Genomic DNA, 21,637 nt, shown 5'->3' with positions numbered 1-21,637 from the left:
CATTCGACTCATTTCAAATTGATTCGATTTGAAATCTAGACATCCCGAAATCAAAATTATTGATGATTTTACAGCATATTACAGTGCTTATTTTTCCATTGAGATCAATGCACGAAGACTTTCAGAGAAAAACTGGCACTGAATGATAGGAAAGATGTTCAAAAATCTATTTCTTGCCGAAAAAATCATTTTGGTTATATATTGCGGTAATATTTTATTATATAAAATTCAGGTATATATGAGCTCTGCCGGCCAGTATAGGTTCCAATGTCCTGGGACAATCCGGAAATCATGTGGATTGCGATGATTTTTCAAATTCCGTAACTATTCACGAACAAAACATTCCTGCTCTACCTTGAAACTCGCTTTGAACGCATCCGAAATTGTCTTAATTACGTTAATGCGAGCAAATCCCACAGAGAGATTGGCTACCCAAGGATTACCTCCACAATATTCTAAGAGATTTTTCCATCTCGATTGTGTCCATCCCCCTGGGGGCAGATACCGCTGATCGAGTCGGTAATAGTGGAATGGAGATTACACGCCTACGCAAGTTGTTCCCCGGATTTTCCTTTTCAAAACAATATGTAATTCCATTCCCATATCTGTCAAAATAAACAAATTGGTATTGACTGGTATTGACGTATTTTTGGTGAATCGGCGTATTAATCAGGTAATAAAATTGTACTTTATGTCGTATTGACGGATTGTCGGCGTATTGATGAATTATTTCGAATTAAAGTACCAAAAACGAATTTTTGTATTTTTTAGGTATTTTTTCATGTATTTTCAGATGCATGTATTTACAATTCAACTGATTTATAGAGTTGATTGCCCCTCGGCACCAATTGAACGTCTCGTGAAAAGGCCTATTACATATAGAATCATTCAAAAATTACGTTTAAGTCTGTGGGCGGGGTGGGGGTGGCAATGTCATTAATTTTTACAGGTCCGGTCGAGCGTGCCACGTTAGTGCTCTCTTGTCTTAACCTATATAAAAAATCCTAATAATTAATTGCAACTCAAATGTTGATTTGAACAACTCAAAAAGTATTCACATTTTGCTAATAAAATTTATTTTTCCTAGAATTTTTCAATATGATATATATTGTAATAATGTACCTACAGGGGAAGAGATTAGTGATTTGAAATTAACGATTGCATCATGACGTCATTTGACACCATACGGGGGCAGTGTTTGAATTTGTTTTACCCGTGTTTAAATACGAGTGACTTATCATGAGGGCAATGTTTACAATTTTCCTCATATTATGGAGTTTTTGCCTTTCTCGTATACTAAGTATACGTAAAGGCTATAATTTCACTCCAAAACCAAACTTTTGATAGAAGGCTCGGAGACCCATAGTGTTATATACCAATCGACTCAGCTCGACGAATTGAGGTGATGTCTGTTTGTGTGTATGTATGTATGTGTGTGTGTGTATGTGTGTATGTGTACAAATTTTGTAGACACACCTTTTAGAACTTAGCATTACCCGATTTAATCGCAACAAGTTGAATTCGACAGGGAATTCGGTTCCATTGTTTGCTATTGAACATTGGCCCGATGGGCATTTTGAAATTATTGAAAAATTATTGTTTTTTCCCAAGGGTCCCCCCTTGGAAAAAAAATTTTAAAACCGAAAACATTATTTTTTTTCAAGTATGGTGGCAATGCATAGTAATTAATGCAAAAGCATGCAAAATGATAGAAAAAATGCAATCTATCCCCCTAAAGTGCTTTTTTGACCTTTCCTATGTGATTTTTTCAGTACATTTTACGATGCACGAGAAAGGCATCATCGCCGCTAGGTGGATTAATCTGGGTTTTTTTAACCTATATTTACAATGGACGTAATTTTTTAACGATCATGTTAACTTTAAAGGCCTTTTCGGGAGACATCTGAAAAAAAGTGACACTTTTCGTGACAGTGTAAATTTTTCATTCAAAGGAAACCCAAGATGGCTGCACATTCGGGAGGAGTAGATTGGGCTGCCGTTTTAAAACCGTTTTTAAGTAGTTCAAGTGAGAATATTAGCAAAAACGATGTGTTTAATTTAGTGAAAACTATTATCCAAAGGTAGGTGGCTAGTTAGTTTCCACCGTTTGGTGTTATTCGACGAATAATCGTCGATTGAAAAATGGGTTGGTGATTTCGCAACAATGGCTGCCTTTGGAGCCCCAATGCGTAGCACCAGTGGAGTTCCACTTTTTTCCGCAATGTACGGATGTTACAGTTGTTATTATTAATTTTTGTTTTGTTTTTCCCACAGTGAAAATGAGATTATCGATCATGATGCCGCCCACAAGCAGTTTTTCGACAGCTTTGTGGTGCTGGCGGCGGAAAATCTTGCCACCCAAGTCACGTCATGTAAGTATTACTAATACCTAATATTGATTTTTTCGTGTCATCGCATCGCCCATTGTCTGATGACGATTCTTGTTGATCATTGGAGAAACGCAACCGGTAACGTTTTTGCAAGGACGGTTCCGATAATTTAGTCAGAGTTTGGAAATAACTCACGATGGTGACTTCCAAAAAAATATGTTGTAATTTATTAATAAATTATACATGCGTAATTTATTACTCAACGTGTTTATGGTGGTCTTCAGGGACCTGATATAAAGGTAACTAAAAGGTTCAATCACGTAGGATGTAATAAATTACAATCAATCATTGATGAGTATGCAAAATTAGCGACAAAAGAGAAGCTACGCAAAGCTTTGTTGTTATCGGAATTATAATAATGAGAGAGATCCGACAAATTTTGTCAACTTAAGAAAATTTGTTTTGCTAGCTTTAGTTTTATGCTGTCGTGGTTTCTGCTTTTATGGAAATATTCGAGAATTTAGTTTCAGTTGAAAACCGAAGTGAGCTCTCGCGACAATCGAGTTTTCTCACAGTAGTTGCGACATCAGGAAAAAAAGGAAAGGAAAAAAATCGATTGCCGCGCGAGCTCACATCGATTTTCAATTGGAATGACAATACTCTCGGGAATATCGGAGCATGCAAGGCAAATGATTCTTATATTGTTTTAGTATTATGGTAAGGGTTTGTTAGGTGCCTTTATGAGTAATGAGCACAGTGTTGCTGGCAAAGGGTACAAAGGCGCTGTTCAATTATTGAAAGCATTTGATATCCATAAATGTAATTCTTCCATTCGATCATATTTGATCTTGTGTATTATAAAATTAAGAAAAAACGAGGTATTTTTTTCAATTTATGGAAACACTTGCTGATCACAATAACCAATCAATATATTCTTCGTTATGAATGAATCGATTAAAGATAATTGCCTGGAAATAAATCAAGACAACATTTTCAAAACGACTTATCCGCTTTTGTAAACAAAGATTTAAACGACGATTTGACGAATCTGATAGCTCTCCCACGCAAACCAACACCATCAACAGGTAGCGGAATCCTTCACCTACCTATTGATAGTGCTGGTTTGTGTGGGAAAGCTATCGGATTCGTCAAATCGTCGTTTGAATCTTTGTTTACAAAAGCAGATAAGTCGTTTTGAAAATTTTGTCTTGAAATGTTTTTGCACACATACAATGGTACATACGCAAAATACAAATCATACGATTTGTCAAACTGAGTCAGCTGGTATATATTAGTACACCCGATTCTGTTTTTACACGGCCGTGTAAAAAAAATCCCATGCAATTTTTTTGCAAAGTTACTCCGTTTTGCATGATTCGTCGAGAAATCATAAAACTTTTTTTACACGGATTTTCGAATTTTGAACTGAAAACTTTTTTTACACGGAACGCATCCCCCGTGTAAAAAAAGAATCGGGTGTATGAGCTTCGGGCCTTCCATCAAAAGTTTGATTTTGAAGTGATCTCATAGTCTTCGTGTGACAAAACCGATAGCTCACTTGACAGTGTGTTGAAAAAGCGTATTTACACAGTATTGTCTCTTTCAGTATCCCAAACCCAACTTCCTCAAATCGCTGAGGCGGCAACCGTGCTGATTCGTTACATACTGCAACATCTGGACTCCCATGCTCCGAATAAGCCGAGTATTCTGCTGATGGCTTTGAAGGTGCTATGCGAAGGCCGCAGAGAATCGGAGCATCCGACAAGCAATACATCCGCTTCGTCAATTATTTCCGCATCAGTAATGAAGTATCTGAAGTATCCGGAAGTGCACGGGAAATCTCCCTCTGTGGGCAGCAGTGGTGGCCAGTCAGGTGTTGTCGTCAGTTCCGGTGGTAGCGGATCAGAGAAAGAAAGTCCCAAAAGCGAAATGAAACGGTCGCGATCGGATTTATCCACTGTTATATTACAACAACTTACGACTCCGCTCGGTGCCGGAATGTTCACATTTGCTGCACTCAGTGAGGAGCAAATTGATTGCACGGTTAGTATGCTCCAACATTTTAAGAATAATAACATCGGTTTAATTATATTGTGTGTCTTTTTAGGACCTGTTCGTGAAATCCAACCTTCAATGTCTACAAGCAACGAACGGAGGTGACATTCTGTTCAAATGGTGTACCAACTCGTTGACCACGTTGGCCAAATACCGCGCTAAATATGAGGAATGCACCGTTCATGGAAAGCCGCTTTACTTATCCATTACGACAGTGGAGGCAGGGGCTGTTAAAGCAAACCTGTCTCAAATTGAGTCAGACATTTCCAACTTGTTGCTGGCGGTATCGCTGCCAGTGGTCGAACCATTGACGCCAAACAAAATAGCGCTTCTATCTCAATGCGCAATGTCTGCTTTGTACTGCGCCGTTCTGACATCAACATCCATCAGCGTCCTGGCCATGGCCGCCAGTGGTTCACAGAAAAGTGCTTCGTCTACACAGCTACAACAAAAGGAGCAACAATCGTCTAGTGCTCAATCCCAGAAGGAAAGCGATGAAGAAGAGGACTACGCTAGAATTGTTGTCGATCGGGCTCTGGAAATATTCACTAAAGTCCGAAGTATTCTGAAGAATTCAACACGAACGCACATCTACCAGAATCACGTTTGCATGGGAGCATGGCTGTTGATATCCGGAATTCAGGGAACTATGGGCGCTTCTGGAAATCCCAGTGGCACCTCGCAACAGACAGCATCCGTGAAGACTTCAGAAGAAAACTTGAAAGGAAGAAGTCCGTTGAAAACACTCGATGTCCCTCAAATGGCTTCAACTGCCGCACCGACACCTGCTCTACGAGTAAACCTTTTTAAGGTTCAACAGGGATTCGGAGTACTCAACGCAGCTATTGCTCGCCATAGCATTACACTGTTGACAGAGCTCATCGAAGATTTGAAGATCGATTCTCGTTCAGATGACGAAGAATATAGCAGCATCGAATCCGCTGGTTTCGATATTCTTGGCCAGTACACATCTATTCAAAGAGTCGTTCGTGTGTTGAATAGTGCCACTTTACAACAGTTGATGACGTTCTTAGCTACGGTGTCCTACCGGAAAGCTTGCACTCTGCGCAGAATAAATACCAAGAACACGAACGAAGGTGAACCAATGAGCTATAGCGATTCAACAACTTATTACAATGATACGTTTTCATGCTCGGAAGGAAGCGAACCAGAGGAGGAAGACAGTGACAGTTACTTAGGACTTTGGTTTAAGGAAACTCTTTCTCCGGAAGCCAACGAAGAGATGACCGAATCACAGGAGCAGGAAAAGAAAGACGAGAAGCGTCATGGAAGCAACCTAGTTCCAGCAAAAGACGAGCCACATGAATATCTTAACTTAAGCTCGTTAATTTTCAATTTCTTCGACACATCACTTGGTGGGCAACACATCTACCTAAATCGGTACGTAAGAACCGGTCTAAGTGAGCAGCAAATGGTTTTGGTAGCCAACATTCTTCGAGATTTGGATCGGGATTCGGCACGAGGTGAACCTGAAAACTCCGGATGCCTCCAATGGCAGAATGCAATGGTAAAGTTTTCCGGTGCAGTTGGACGTTATCTCCATAATCTGATATCAAATTCACTGCTGAACGAGTCGCTCCAATCAGCTCTTCTTCTGCATCTAGGAGTTTCGCCATGGACTCAAGATTCCAATATCTGGCCTCTTCAGGTTTACTCCAGAACTCTGGCAGTGCTTGTCCAAATACTTCTGCTGAAACCATCGCAAGAGAAGGAAGCGGCATGCCTTTCAGTTTGGCACCGCCTGGTTAATACCCTTGTGGAAGGCGTCTGCTCTAATCAAACTATCCCAAGCGAGTCTGAAATCGAGGACCTTAACGTGGAACATGCACAACTGTTACTATTTCTATTCCATTCGCTTAACCTTATGCAGAAGAAATCCATATTACTGCTCACCGCAGGCGGAGTTATCCGTTGTTCAGAAGTTTGTCGCTCTGTTACTCCAGAAAAACCGTTGCGCGATCACCAGATCATGCTATTATCGAGACTGTTATTATTCCTCGAGTATCTCATGAAACACCTGTACAATCCCCCCAACGTTCTGCTCGAGCAAGTCCGCTGGAATCTGTTCAGTGTTTTCACCCTAGATTCGGAACAGAAAATTGCTGATCTCATTAACTACAAAACTAAGATGATGTCATTCTGTCGTAAGGATATTGAAGATAAGCACCGCAAATTGGCCAATGAATTCAGCGTCAGTGGAGTCAAACCAAAGTTCTACTCTCTGACAACGGTCGACACCAAGATTCAACAGGAGTTCAAGTTGGACGGATTGGCGTGGAATTTCATTTTGTGCACACCGGACAAGCTGAAGTATCCCTGGTTGATCGACGCCCTGATCGACATCCTCAGTATCACGGATATGTGTCTGGCGAGGATTCCCTTCCAGACGCTCTGTGCAGTGCACTATTGCTTTAGTCTGTGCTGGAAGCTATTACTGGGACTGCCACCATCGACACAGCACGTTGAGGCGCTCATGCACGAGAAGGTTCCAAACCTGCATTCGTTGCTGTGGTCGATTCGGTGTTTACATCCGATTACTCATTCGCATTATTTGATCGTTAATAGTTTGGTGAAGCAGGTAAGTTAAATTTCATATTTTTCATTCAGTTGAAACGTAGAACAGACGACAAGCGATTTGCTCCTAATGAAAAAGTACACTAATTTAAATGTTGGGTTTTAATCCCCTGGCTTTTTTGGTTCGAACCATACACACATACCATTCTGTTTTTACACGATTTTTTTTTCGTTCGTATTTTTAATCGTGTGACCTCAATTTGCCACAAAAATCTTTGCAACATGTTTCAAAAAATTCTTAACAATTCAAAGAAAAATCACATGGTGTTAAACATTTAGGATGGGTGCAAAATTAAGAAAGTGGAAATCGAGTAAAAACAGAATCCAGTGTACACATTTTTTTTTGTAGTAAGATGAACTTATGAAATTAGATACAAGATGTTACTTCACGGTGTACAGTCAAATAAGATTGTGTATAATGCAGCAAATAGCTAAATGTGCGGATGATTTATGTCGAACAGCCCTTCACTATGTTTTTTGGAAAAATTTGCTTTTAGTTTTGTTCTCCACCCAGTTTACAACAAAATATCTAATATCCTAATAATTTATTTCCAGGGCATGTACACACAATCCGCGGAGGCGTTATGGAATCGTCTAACGGATCACGTGTCCGACATGAAGTATAGCCTGAAGCTCACGGTGTTGGGACTGGAATCATTTGCTAGTTCTTTCGTTCCGGAACAGCCACGATTGTCCAAGATTATTCTGCTCGACAGCCTGGTATCGCATCTGTATGCCATTTGTTGGGCTGAAAAGGAAGGAGTCAACATAAAAACAAAGTCAACCAACAACAGCAGCAGCTCGTCGAGTAGCAGTACTAGCAGCAGCAGTTCGACTAGCAGTAACAGCAGTTCTACGTCAACCAGTTCTAACGTTAGTGAATCAAGTGTCGCAAGTGGAGGGCAACAGCAACTAACAGTTACAGCAGGAGTGGCTCTAACTACTGACGCTTCCACTACCACTGGCCCTGGGCTGGAAACAGTCAAAATGGCATCTCGAAATGATCTCACTCGTAGCTTGATGTCGAAATTGATGGAAGTCCTCGGGATTGTGAAGGATGCAACCTATAAGACTATGTTCCAGAATCTGAGTGGACAAATTCCAGCATCGTTGATTGAACCGTTGATTGCAATATGTGGCTCTAAGAACACGTTTTGCCAGGATCTGTCCACCCAGTTAATCGCACTGGTCACAGGTCAGGACAAAGACGTAATCTCAGTGGAATGGCGTAAGAATCTTACTATTGCAAGTGAGGACAACTTCACAAGTGGATCGTTTCCCGTGGAGGTGCACACTTTAACAGTCATCGATGGTCACTTGACTGAAACGTCTAAGCACTTATCGTACTCAATCTTACTGTCACTAAAGCACGCTCTGAAATCTTGTGTCAACTTAGTCTACTATATGTTACCAAATTATGACGACAAAGAGTTGGACAACGAGTTGAAGGAAATTCTGATCCCGATGATTTTCGATCTACGTGCAGAATATTTGTATGATGTTGTTAACAAGTGTTTGGAATCCCTGTTGGGGGGAGATTCCACTTCGGAAACCTACCAACTGCTGGCATATTCAAACATTTTGCGCCACAGCTACCAGTTTTTAATCGAATACACCGAATTATCATCCCAAGGACAAACGATCAACATCGAAGAAACTGTCCTACACAGTATCATCAAATTTTGGGAATCTATGTTGGATAAAATCATCGGTTTGAAAGCAATGCGAGAGTTTTTCTTCGAAAGCAAAAAGGGTAATCTTGTTCAGATATTACTCTCGTTCACTGGCACCAGCCTGTCCCAGAAGTATTCAACAAAAGTACTTCAATTCTTCGAGAAACTTTTCGCCGCATCAGAAAAGCTCGATGCCCAGTTTGATGAAGAAGAAGTTTGCAGCTGCATTGCCGAACTAGTGAATGCCGATTCACCAAAACTAAAAAGTTGGCTCAGTCACATTCTACTTGGTCCCAGAGGGGCTAGCTTGACTGCTGGAGGATCGAATGCATCGAGTAACGTACCGACTCCAACTAATATGGCAACCGTGTCTGCCATTCCCAGCATCACTGATCAGTTGGCTGTTTCAGCCACATCGGAAAACAATACCGCTAATAATGCTTCAGTTGGAGGTGATCCAGATGCGATGGATATTGATTACGAATGTATGGTAATGCCCTGGCAAAAAGAGACGAGTCGGACCGGAAATGATACTGTAGATGAAGCACTGGAGAAGAACGGAAAGTTGTTGCAAGCTTTGGTAAAATATATTGTGGCTGAAAATAGAATCGCACCATCCGTGGCAGAATCTCTGTTCCAAGCTTTAATTCAGATTGGTCACAACCTGCTATGCCCTGTTCAAGAAGCTATCGAGTTTGCCGATCTGCTTCAAGTAATGATAACTCTGGCTGACGCCGGTAAAGGTCGTGGCCACGCTATGCTGTTTACAGCTGCTATCGATTGGCTGGAAATTTCGAAAAATCAAGTACTTGAAGGAAAATCGCCGAAGAGTGGATCGAAGGCTGCGGTTCAACTAGAAAACGTAACTGCAATTTTGAAATACATGAGTGATTTGCTGCTGGGCTTGGGATCGAATGGTAGCCGTTCCATCAATCCGCCATGGGATGAAGAATCACCATTGGATGCGGAAGATATTCTGGACGATTTGGGAGGTGACGACGATGACAGTGCTGTTGAAGATTCCGATGAAGACAGTCTCAGTAATAAGCTGTGTACATTTTCTATCACTCATAAAGATTTCATGAATCAGCATTGGTATTACTGCCACACCTGCAAAATGGTTGACGGCGTTGGTGTCTGTTCGGTCTGCGCCCGAGTATGTCACAAAAACCACGACATTAGTTACGCTAAGTACGGTAATTTCTTCTGCGATTGTGGTGCAAAAGAAGATGGATCCTGTCAAGCATTATCGCGACGAAGCAATTCAGGCCATGGTGAAGATTCAATCTTAGGCTCAGCGTTGCCAAGAACATCCGAAGCAGAGTCCTTATTATTAACCAGCTCATTGAGACGAACAGCGTCGAGTCCGACCAATCAACTGAATCAAACTGGAAGCAGTCAAATGTCTGAAAAGGAACAGTTGCTAGCGAAAATAATCGAAAGCTCCAAGGAAGCTTTGAGTAATCCAGATCAATGGAAAGTCGTTGTGAAGAGTATTTTGTCGTTCTTCAATTCCCTAATGCCTACCATTAAGGACCACTGTGCTAAATATTCAACAGTTGGATGTCATCTTCGTGCTCGTAACGCACTGGAACGTTTACATCAGCCAGAAAAATCATATTCCTTCAGCGATCAAATCATGGTCGCCACCTTAGGATCACAGGAAGGAGCATTCGAAAATGTGCGTATGAATTTCTCCGGGGAGCAAGGACAAACAATCAAACAACTGCTATCATCGAATCTGGTTCGTCGCGTAGCCCTATGTTGTTTAGCCTCGCCGCATGGCAAACGCCAACAACTAGCCGTATCGCATGAGAAAGGCAAAGTTACTATTCTGCAATTGTCTGCTTTGCTGAAGCAAGCCGATGCCGCCAAAAAGAAGCTGACCCTCACCAGACTTGCGTCTGCGCCGATTCCATGCACTGTTTTGTCGTTGGCATCTAACCCGGCGAATGAAGATTTTCTTGCAGTCTGTGGCCTTAAGGAATGCCATATCCTTACGTTCACAAGCACCGGAACTACAAACGAACACATTGTTTTGACGCCCCAACTTGAAACCGGAAATTTCATCAAACGAGCCATCTGGCTTCCGTGCTCCCAAACCAAACTGGCCCTTGTTACAGCGGACTTTGTGAAGATTTACGATCTAGCAGAAGACAGTTATAGTCCGCAGTACTATTTCCTCGTACCCAGTGGAAAGATCAGAGATTGCACTTTCGTGCACCAAGAGGACAACTACTACATGTTGATAATGTCGTCTCATGGATACATTTACACTCAACCGCTGACCGATGAGAGCCTTGCCAAGCACGGCCCATTCTACGTCACCAGTACTCTCGAACTGGATCATCCCTCTATCACCGACGACAACGGGCAGATATTAGCCGGAGGAGTGTCGATTTACTATTCTCACGTGCTACAGATGCTGTTCTTCAGTTACGTGGCGGGTCGCAATTTCATGGCTCCGCTGACGAATGTCAATCAAGGTGTGAAATGTGTGATCAATCTCATCTGTAATCCGGCGTCGAAAGTGTTCTCCAAATCGTTGACTCAGCCTCTTTGCCAATGGACCGAAATCCCCGGACATCCAGGTCTGATTTGTGCCATGATGCAAAACCTCAACAATCCGGTCATTTTCATGATTAAACCAGACGGCTACGTCGCCCAAGAAATCAAGGCACAGAATGCGAAGGCCAAAATCATGGATATGGTAGCCATTCGTCATTCAGTATCAGGTGTGGAAAAGACAACACTGATTCTTCTATGTGAGGACGGTAGTTTACGAATCTACGCTGCACACCCGGAGAACACCGGGTACTGGTTGTCTCCCGAAATTCAACCTATTGGTCACCTGTTCCAGACAGGCTATTCTAAGTCCCGCAAATCGAAAAAATCGAGTAAACAAAACAGTGGAGGTCAGACCGCTGGCAAGAGTGGTGCTGGCTCTGCTCCAACGTTCCCGATCGATTTCTTCGAACATTGTACGCTGATGAACGAAGTTGAGTATGGCGGAAATGATTTGCTGCAGATCTACAACACTCAACATTTGAAGCATCGTTTGAATTCAACCGGATTATATGTTACGTCTACGAGAGCCAACGGTTTCACACTGGACGTCATGAACAACGATCCTAACATGGTTATGACGGGTGAATTCTATTAGTAATGCATTTCAATTCAATTTTTATTGATTCTTTTATTTTACTTCACAGGAATCCGTATATCAATCGGCTCACAAGAAGTAAGCAAGGCACCACAAAGCATTACTATTCTTGGTCGTGTTGTACCAACGGTGGCAACCCGAGCCCGTTGGTTCGACGTTCCATTAACTAGAGAAGAAAGCCTTCAAAGCGATAAGAAGCTCAGTATCCTCTTCGGGCCTTCGCAGGATGCTGAAAATATAACCATTTTAGACAGCATTAAAATTTATGGAAAAACTAAGGACGTTTTCGGTTGGCCAGAAGAATCCGAAGACGTGGGCTCTTCACAGCTAAACTCAACGACACAAACCCCTGGACAAATGGTTAGCTCTTTAAACGGCGGTGAAAATGGAGAAGGAAATGGTAGCTCGGGCTTGATGATCACACCTTTGGATAAAATGGTGTCCACAATGCTTCAGGTACTAGACAGTGGATTGTCGTTGCTTGGAGGACCAAATGGCGATGAAAGTTGCAAACAGACAGCCGTCGATGTGGCTACATCTCTGATTCTATTCCCTACGACAAACATGGTTCAACAAGATGCTCGCAATGTGCTTGTCACTTGCCATCCGAATAAAACAACCTACCATGCTTACAAGGACAAGGAAATTTTAGCGGATATCAACGCACAGCTTAAGAAGATGGCAGATGCCAGAGACTACAAGTATATCGATCCGGAGGCTTTCTATAGAGTGGTTTTGATGACACGTGGAGTTGCAATCCAGAGACCACAAGCACTCACAAAAATCTGCTCGGAAAACCAGTTTCCTATTCTTGAACAGTTGATGCAACTCATGAAAGATTTGTATAAAATCACCCCGGCATATGAGGAACCACTCGCCATCGTGAAACAGGGTTTGTCGCATGTTGAAGCCGTTGTATATTCGCTTGTGGAGATCATCTACGCGTTTGCATTGTCCGATAGCGACATGATTGAGCTGATGGCCAAATTTTTCGTAGAACTACTGCTTGACCCTGCACCGATTATCAGTCATAGCGCAAAACAGGCGATGATTCGTCTATTGCGACCAAAAATTCGACGTCGCAAGGTGCTTATCGAAAGTCCCCCTGTGTGCTCAACACCAACTCCATCGACTGTGACTTCTGTCATAGCAGGACCCTCTACATCGTCTGGCCCATCTTCATCGGCTGGTGCAGTAGGTGGATCAGTGGCTTCCGGATCTAGTAGTCTTGCCGTTGGTGGAGCTGCTGCAAACGAAGATTATGCCGGAGCAATGCAAGAGGTGGATGCGATAGAGTCACTTGGACTGGAACCGTCAGGTGGAAATCAGGCTTTAGCGTCTTTGGAAGCTTTGTTGGGAGTGGGATTCCCACATCTGCTGGAAGCTCCAGATGCGGATGATGAAACCATTATGGAAATTGCCATTGCATTGAGTTTGCAAGACAACGAGACGGATCTGGCTGCTTTGCAGCAAAGTATTGCTCAATATCAAGGAAGGAATAGAAATCAAGCTCCGGGATTGCCTGCGGCAATAGCAGGAGGATCATCGTTCAATGTTGAGTCGAATGTATCCGGTGGCGGTTCCGATGATGACGAAATATCAAACGTTGCTACAGAAGGGTCAACTCTACGAACCTCCCCAGCAGGAGAGCACCCAGGAAGCGGCAGTGGTGGATCTGAGAGTGGTTGTAGCGGAGTGGAAAGCATCGGCGGAACTTCTGGTAGGAGTTCGACTTATGATGAACAACCGAATCCATCCCCTCCCCGGACTTCCGGGGTAGATCAAATACCACCACAACCAGTGGCTCCCCCTGAAATCGATGAAACCGGTGGAGAAAATGCGTGCAAGTTGCATGTTTTGAGATACTCAATCCTGAGCAAGCTGGTCGATAATTTCGCAACTTTAGACACAGTCAACGGTTCGCAATGTATTCCATTTATGCAAGTTATTCTCATGTTAACTTCGGACTTGGATGGTAGCCAAGAAGCTGATCAACAGGTAATGAATCGTCTACTCCAAGCACTAATCGATCGTCTTGAGATACCAGCCACAAAGACCTATCAGATGTCAAATCGTACATCAAAAACGGAAGTTCAACTGATCATCCTTCGCTTGGTTGGAGTTCTGATGGGTAAAGTTAAATCTAAGTCATCATCGTCATCAGCTGCGGCTGGATCTTCCTCTGGCTTAAGCCAAGCTGTGCTGGACAATGCTTCCTTCGTAGCACAAGCAACTGCCAATGCTTTGATGAAGAACAATGCCATTCCTTACTGTTTGATGATTATGGAATCATTCCTCCCCCACTGGAAAAACGTTGCCAGCAATGAAGAACTTTTGTCTGGCACAACGGCCAACACAAATACTGGCCCTGTTATAACTACGCCTGGTGGAGCTCCAACAAATAATCTGCTTAAAGCGACACTGTATGGACTGTCTCCTGATATGCAGCCTTTCTTCGCTCGTCAATACGTCAAAGGTTGTACAGATGTTTTCGAACTTTACCCTCAGGTTCTCACAGAAATGGCAGTTCGCTTGCCTTATCAAATACTGAAGCTTTCATCGGGTCACCCTTCATCACACGATTGGTATCACCTACTTTGTGAATATATGACGAACACTTTATGCGAGTATATGATGTACATGCAATCTCCTGTGCTGCGTCGTCAGGTTCGGAAGCTGCTGCTTTACATTTGTGGTAACAAGGAAAAATATCGCCAGCTTCGTGATCTTCATTCTCTAGATACCCATATGAAATCCGTACGGGAATGCTGTGAAGGTAGTGCCCCACCGATTTCGTCAATCGGATCTAGCACAAGCGCTATTTTGAGCTATGACGCACTAGTTGAGCTTACGGAACACTTCCGAGCTTGTCAGGAGATCGCTTCGATTCGTACCGGAAATTGGCAAAAATTCTGCGTTCGCAATTCCGATATCCTTCCATCACTGTTAAACATTAGCTGCTGTCAATTGGAGGAAGGTGTATCATCAATTATCCTACAGCTGCTACAATCGGCAATCTGCAATAGTCAAGGAATAAAACAGGACTCAGGATCAGCGTCGTCAACGAGTATGAAAATATCGGTGCTAAAGGAACGTAAAGATCGTGACAAATCGGAGGAATCCGATACTGCTACAGAATCGAAATTTGATCCGGCTCAATGCGTGGCACTGGTTACACAGATATTCAATCAAGTCCCGTTCCAGAATCTAACCAAATTCATCCGAAGCTTCCTATTGGAAACTAATTCAACAGCCATCCGCTGGCAAGCCCACAGTTTGGTGTATGCTTTTTACGAAAACAGCAGCGAAGCGAACAAAGAATTGTTATTGCAATGCCTGTGGGGTCTCTGGCCGTTGTTACCGGCGTATGGCAAACGCACTGCTCAATTTGTAGATCTGTTAGGGTTCCTTACCCTAAATACCAAGTCATTAAGCGACAAACTTCCGGACTACACAGCACAAGCAGTCTCTGTTTTACGCCAACAAAATGAACTGTTATCGAAACATCCAAATGCACCGATCTACTCCGCTCTTGGACACGTGCTAGAATTGGAAGGCTTCTATCTAGAGTCGGAACCGTGTCTGGTCTGCAATAACCCGGAAGTTCCTTATTCAAATATAAAACTTTCCACTGTTAAGGTAGATTCCAAATTTACAACAACTACCACGATCGTGAAGCTGGTTCAAAGCCATACCATTTCGAAGATCATTCTCCGCATTGCTGATCTGAAACGAGCAAAAATGGTGCGCACCATAAACATTTACTACAACAATCGCACCGTGCAGGCAGTAGTCGAGCTCAAAAACCGTCCCTCGATGTGGCACAAGGCTCGTAAGGTAACTCTCCAATCCGGGCAAACGGATGTTAAGATAGACTTCTCTCTTCCGATAACGGCTTGCAACCTAATGATCGAATATGCCGATTTCTACGAAACGGTGAGCGGATCTAGCGAAAGTCTTCAGTGCCCTCGATGTAGTGCAGTTGTGGCAGCTAATCCTGGAGTTTGCGGAAACTGTGGTGAGAACGTATTCCAGTGCCACAAATGTCGCGCCATCAACTACGACGAGAAAGATCCGTTCCTTTGCCATTCGTGTGGTTTCTGCAAATATGCGAAGTTTGATTACAGCATCTTTGGAAGAGCTTGCTGTGCTGTTGATCCGATTGAATCGGCTGAAGACAGAACAAAAACCGTGCAAACGATTCATGCATCATTGGAGAAGGCTGATCGTTCGTACAAAACATTGCAGAACAATAAACAGATTTTGGAACTACTTGTCCAGAGGGTGGCTGAGCACAAGTTAGATCGAACTTTGGACGAAACATTGATCGGATCTGTTGTTGGTTCGTCTCAAGTCAACAAGGTTATTCAGTTGTTGGCCCAAAAGTACTGCGTGGAATCAAAATCCACATTCGAAGAGTTGAGCAAAATTATCCAGAAAGTACAGGCGTGTAGAAGGTATGGACGTCCAAAAGGGTAAATAACTTGATTTTAATAATGATTCATATATTTCCCACAGAGAACTGGTAGCGTACGACCACAGCCAGCTGGATTCACCAAGTGGCGGGATTCTGACCGTTGGGTCTTCATCGGAAAAGGCGGTCGCGCTTAACAAATGCTACGGTTGCGCACTAGCATCGACGGAACAATGTTTAACTTTGCTCAGAGCAATGGCTACCAACATGCCTTGTCGGGTGGGGCTGTGCAATCAAGGTTTGGTTCAGGAACTAGCTCTCAATAATCTACGCCGCGGAACAAATCAAATCCAAGATGAAGTCCGACAACTGCTGTGTTTACTGACTCGAGATCTACCAGAAGCGACATCCGGTTTGTGTCAGCTTTTACAGGATCGTGTTAAAATGGCCTTAAGCGGTACAGTTCCGTTAGCTAACCTGGATTCAGCTGTTAGGCACGAAATGTCGCTTCTAGAATCAATGACAGCCCAAGATGATTCATGCTGGGAGTTGAAACTGCGGACGGTGATTGAATTGTTCCTGCAGGCATCAAGGTATGTTAATGTTGCCACAATCTAATTTATTTTTGTAAATTTGAATATTTTATGATATTACAGAGACGTCCGTGGTCCAGCAGTTGCTGTTATTCAACCATGTTTGCGTATAGTACAATCGTTGATGTGCCCTCCGCTGCCAACGAGCAAAACTAACAAAGATTTGACCACTCAAGACTTGTGTACTGTTCAACCAACCGAAGGTCTCACCATAAGCTATGAGAAGTGGATTGCAAACGATCCCCAACATTCATTTGCAGCTTGGAAAGCCCGAATGCCACCAATCACTGGTACAGCAACTCCGCGGGCTGAAGACACTACTATTCAGTTGGCACTGACAGTAGATTCAGCGTCAGCAGAAGCTGGAGGGACAACTCCGATCAGCAGCTTCCGTTCGGTATTGGAACATAAGAGCAGTCGCTACCGTAACGCCTATTTGTTTGAAAAATACGGGAAACGTTGGCGTCAGAAGGTGCTGAACAAGGGTGTGAATCCCGTTCCTTTGGAGTTGACTGCTGCATGGTTGCAACCCGTTCTTTTCAATACCAACTCTCGGCTCGGACGCCAATTAGCTTGTGCGTTGGTAACATCGCTTAGTCGCACCCCGGAGCGTAAACGAGAGATACTTGATTTGCTAACCAGCTTCCTCAAGAACATTGGCGAATGTGGTGAAGCGAGCGCCGAATTCATAGCTCTCTATCGTATTCTAGCCGACGAAACACCGTGGCGGCAATATCTGGCACTGAAAGGAGTTCTCTCGTTGATTGCCGATCTGCTGACCATAGAGATCGAAAAAATTCATCGTTTGGAGGAGACAACGCTTTCTTCGGATTTGGCACAAGGTTATGCTTTAAGGCAGTTGGTTGAAATGATGGCCATGTTCTTGGACAATCCACCTATCAGGAAAGCTTTCAAAGGCAAACTTCTGGGATCTGTTCTGCAAGGCTATTTGAATTTGCGAAAACTGGTAGTGCAAAGGACTCGGTTGATTGATGATGCTCAAGAAAAGCTGTTGGAAATGCTGGAAGAGATGACAACCGGCACGGAAGAAGAGACTGCTGCATTCATGGCTGTTTGCATTGACACCGTTAGAAAGACACCTACTTCCGATGTCAAAACTCCCGTTTTTATGTTCGAACGACTGTGCTCTATTATCCATCCTGAGGAAAATGACGTGGGTGAATTTTTCTTGACCCTGGAAAAAGATCCCCAGCAGGAAGACTTCTTACAGGGAAGAATGTTAGGTAACCCTTACCCTTCAAACGAAGCTGGCTTGGGACCATTGATGAGAGATGTCAAAAACAAAATTTGCATCGATTGTGAGCTGGTGGCGTTGCTGGATGACGACAATGGGATGGAATTATTGGTACACAACAAGATCATCAGTTTGGATTTGCCTGTAAAGGAAGTCTATAAGAAAGTCTGGCTTCAAGAAGGTGGAGAACGCGATGCAATGAGAATTGTTTATCGTATGCGTGGTCTCCTTGGGGACGCAACAGAAGAATTTATCGAAACTCTGAATGCCAAGAGCCAAGAAGAAGTTGACAACGAGCAATTATATCGTATGGCAAATGTTTTAGCTGACTGTGATGGTCTAAAAGTGATGCTGGATCGCATCGGTAGCCTTCAGAATGTATCGAGATCTCGAACTTTGCTACAAGTACTCTTGAAGTTGTTTTTGCTCAGTGTGAAAGTTCGTCGCTGTCAAGAGGTGCTCTGCCAACCAGAACTGGGGGCAATTAATACGCTTCTCAAAGTGCTTCAATTGTGTCTGCAGAGTGAAAATGATGCTCAGCAATCGGCAGTAACCGAGCAACTATTGGAAATAATGGAGACTATCCTCTCGAAAGCTGCATCGGACACACTTGATTCGTTCTTGCAGTTCTCGCTAACTTTCGGCGGACCAGAGTACGTACAAGCTCTACTTTCCTGTACCAATTGTGCAAATGTGCGTAACAGCCCGTCAGTATTGCGGCACCTAATTCGAGTTCTAGCTGCTTTGGTGTATGGCAATGATATTAAGATGGCTTTGCTGTGTGAGCATTTCAAAGAAGTATTCGATTTCGACAAATTCGATGCAGATCGTTCACCGGAAGACGAGTTCAAAATGGAGCTGTTCTGCGTACTTACTACAGGCATCGAGCACAACTCAATCGGCGGAATTTTGAAGGACTACATTATGAGTCTTGGTATCGTAGATAAGGCATTGGAGTATATCAAAAGCCATGCGCCGTGTGTTAAACCAACTTTATTGAGAACCGATTCCGACGAGCTGAAGGAGTTCATTTCGCGTGCATCATTGAAATATATTTTGCGATTCTTGACTGGGTTGGCTACGAAACATGAAGCCACCCAACTAGCAGTGGCCAAAGATATTATCCCTATCATTCATCGTTTAGAACAGGTTTCGAGTGACGAACATGTTGGGTCATTATCTGAGAATCTGCTAGAAGCTTTGTGTACTGAACCAGCTACGGCCAAGCGTGTTCAGGAAGTTCGTGATTTCACTAGAGCTGAAAAGAAACGGCTCGCGATGGCTACCCGCGAAAAACAGCTAGATGCCCTTGGAATGAGGACCAACGAGAAAGGGCAAGTTACAGCGAAAGGGTCAATTCTTTCACAAATTGAGAAACTGCGTGAAGAAACTGGGTTGGCTTGTTTCATTTGCCGCGAAGGATATGCATGTCAACCGAACAAAGTGCTCGGAATTTACACATTTACCAAACGGGCAAACGTGGAGGAGTTTGAAATGAAACAAAAGAAAACTGTAGGGTATACCACGGTAACGCATTTCAATATCGTGCACGTTGATTGTCACATGTCAGCGATTAGATTGGCCCGAAGCCGTGATGAGTGGGAAAGTGCTTCATTGCAAAATGCAAATACTCGCTGCAATGGCCTTTTGCCATTATGGGGTCCAGATGTCAGCGAATCGTCATTTTCATCTTCTATGGCTCGTCACAACAATTACATGCAGGAATCTACTCAACGTTGTGAAATAACCTTCAGTAGTTCCATTCATGATTTGAAGCTTTTACTTCTACGTTTCGCACAGGAGAAAAGTTTCCATGAGGATGCCGGAGGAGGTGGTCCGCAATCCAACATGCACTTAGTTCCTTATTTGCTGTTCTACAGTTTGTACACGCTCCTTTCATCGCGATCGTACTCACGGGAGGAAATGATCCTCTCTGCTTACATTACACATAAACCATCGGATCGTTGGTTAGAATGCGCCTACGAGTCGGAAGGTCCTCTCTATTTGATCGCCATGTCGCTTGCACTGCACACTCCTGGAATTTGGAATCGTAATAAGTTGGCTCATCTCAAACGAATGATCACCATTGGACATGCACGCCACGTGAGCCCCAACACCATTTGCAAGTTTGTGGCACCGAACGATAAATCACAGAAGGATTATACAATATACAAACCATACCTTCTGATGTGGGGTCTAGTGGATTTGATCTATAAGAACTTCTTCCGCACTGTGACCACACCGAAAGATGAGGATTGGCCGATATCACTGTTCGATTACATCCGTCGTAACGATGAAGCTATGCTAAAACATGCCGATGGAACACTGGAAACGTTCACCGATGAGTACGTACCCTGCACTTCGTTTGCCGAGTTTTGCGATGTAGCTGGTAAGTAGGAATAACAAGTTTGTGTTTTTTTTTTCGGAGGACTATTTTCCAAATGCTGCAACTCAAAAAGATTTCCGTGGTGAAACACTATTTTACCAAAGCTCTACTGCAAATTGTACCTTAAACAGTATTTCGTGGATAAGTGAAAATATATTTGGGCTGGTATCTGTAACTAGTGATCTACAGATATTCCTGCCTTTAGAATATGACATGGAAATAGGGGTGCTCCCATCGGTAGTTGATTTTCTTTCTAGTAGTTCCATGCAATTGACTCGAACTGTGGCACTGAAAAGTCAGTTATACCTACTACAAAAGTCAATAAAAGTCAACACGCTAGTGTTCATTGCTAAAAGGGTTAAGAGACCCAATTCCAACATATGATCCGAGGGTTCATTTTCACGTTATTCCTAGATCTTCGTTATAATCGTGGCATTTGAGAGAATGATTTTCCGGAGAAATTTGAAAATCTTTCTTATTGATTAATATTATTGATGTGCTTATTACTTGCAGGTCTTTTGGGTGACATCGATAATCCAGATGGATGGATCGAAGAATTGTTGCAGTCTTTGCCCTCGCCTGGAACGTCATCAACATCAAACGCCGCGGCCAACTCTGCTTCGGGTAGCTCAGCGACTGGTCAATCCTCATCGAATGCTTGAGTTTGGTCCCAAATTACAAACATTGATGATGATGATGATGACTGGTAATGGTATTTTTCTCTCAACACGTTCACATAACAGTTAAAATATCTGACCATATTTATAATCCCAATAATAAGTATTTCATAAGTAGTGGGGCTTCATAAACATAAAATAATATTTGAAAATGCACCAATATACAACAACACAGTACTAAAAGTATAACATGTGAGTAAAAACTCAGTACTATATGAATGCAATATGTGTGATTTATCAATTTAATCTTCTATTCAAATAAACTCTTCTTCAATTGAAAATTTAATATTTATTACCGATGACACCATCTTCGTTGGTTTTGGGTGATGCTTCTGCAGTTTTACCAATATTAGGGATCCACAAATTCACAAAGTAAGGTACCCTGGGGCAAGTGAAAATACGGGGTAAGTGGGTACTATGACTGCCGATCAATCGATGAGCGTTTTTAATGGTAACAATGTTCTAGAAAGGTGAAGCAGAACTATCAACGGATTTC

The 21,637-nt window shown here is 42.9% G+C and overlaps 1 protein-coding gene across 1 annotated transcript; it reads left to right on the top strand.

Annotated features, from left to right (window-relative positions):
• Positions 1-1,954: 1,954 nt before the first annotated feature.
• On the top strand, positions 1,955-21,422 carry LOC134220677 (protein purity of essence). Its single transcript, XM_062699783.1, has 9 exons — positions 1,955-2,081; positions 2,275-2,372; positions 3,937-4,373; positions 4,438-6,984; positions 7,536-11,802; positions 11,866-16,273; positions 16,335-16,823; positions 16,887-20,467; positions 20,978-21,422. The coding sequence occupies exons 1-9, from the start codon at positions 1,963-1,965 to the stop codon at positions 21,124-21,126; spliced, it is 16,095 nt and encodes a 5,364-aa protein (XP_062555767.1). The 5' UTR covers positions 1,955-1,962; the 3' UTR covers positions 21,127-21,422.
• Positions 21,423-21,637: the final 215 nt, after the last annotated feature.

This window comes from Armigeres subalbatus, chromosome 3 (genome assembly GCF_024139115.2).
Source record: "Armigeres subalbatus isolate Guangzhou_Male chromosome 3, GZ_Asu_2, whole genome shotgun sequence".
Classification (NCBI taxonomy): domain Eukaryota; kingdom Metazoa; phylum Arthropoda; class Insecta; order Diptera; family Culicidae; genus Armigeres; species Armigeres subalbatus.
Note: the sequence above shows the minus strand (reverse complement) of the source record. Positions and strands in the feature narration are given on the sequence as shown.

Bases quoted from the DNA above. Each gene is read 5' to 3' on its own strand.
- LOC134220677 (XM_062699783.1), top strand. From the start codon at position 1,963: ATGGCTGCACATTCGGGAGGAGTAGATTGGGCTGCCGTTTTAAAACCG. The intron at 2,082-2,274 runs GTAGGTGGCTAG...TTTTTCCCACAG, and splicing joins GTGAAAACTATTATCCAAAG to TGAAAATGAGATTATCGATC. The intron at 6,985-7,535 runs GTAAGTTAAATT...ATTTATTTCCAG, and splicing joins TTAATAGTTTGGTGAAGCAG to GGCATGTACACACAATCCGC.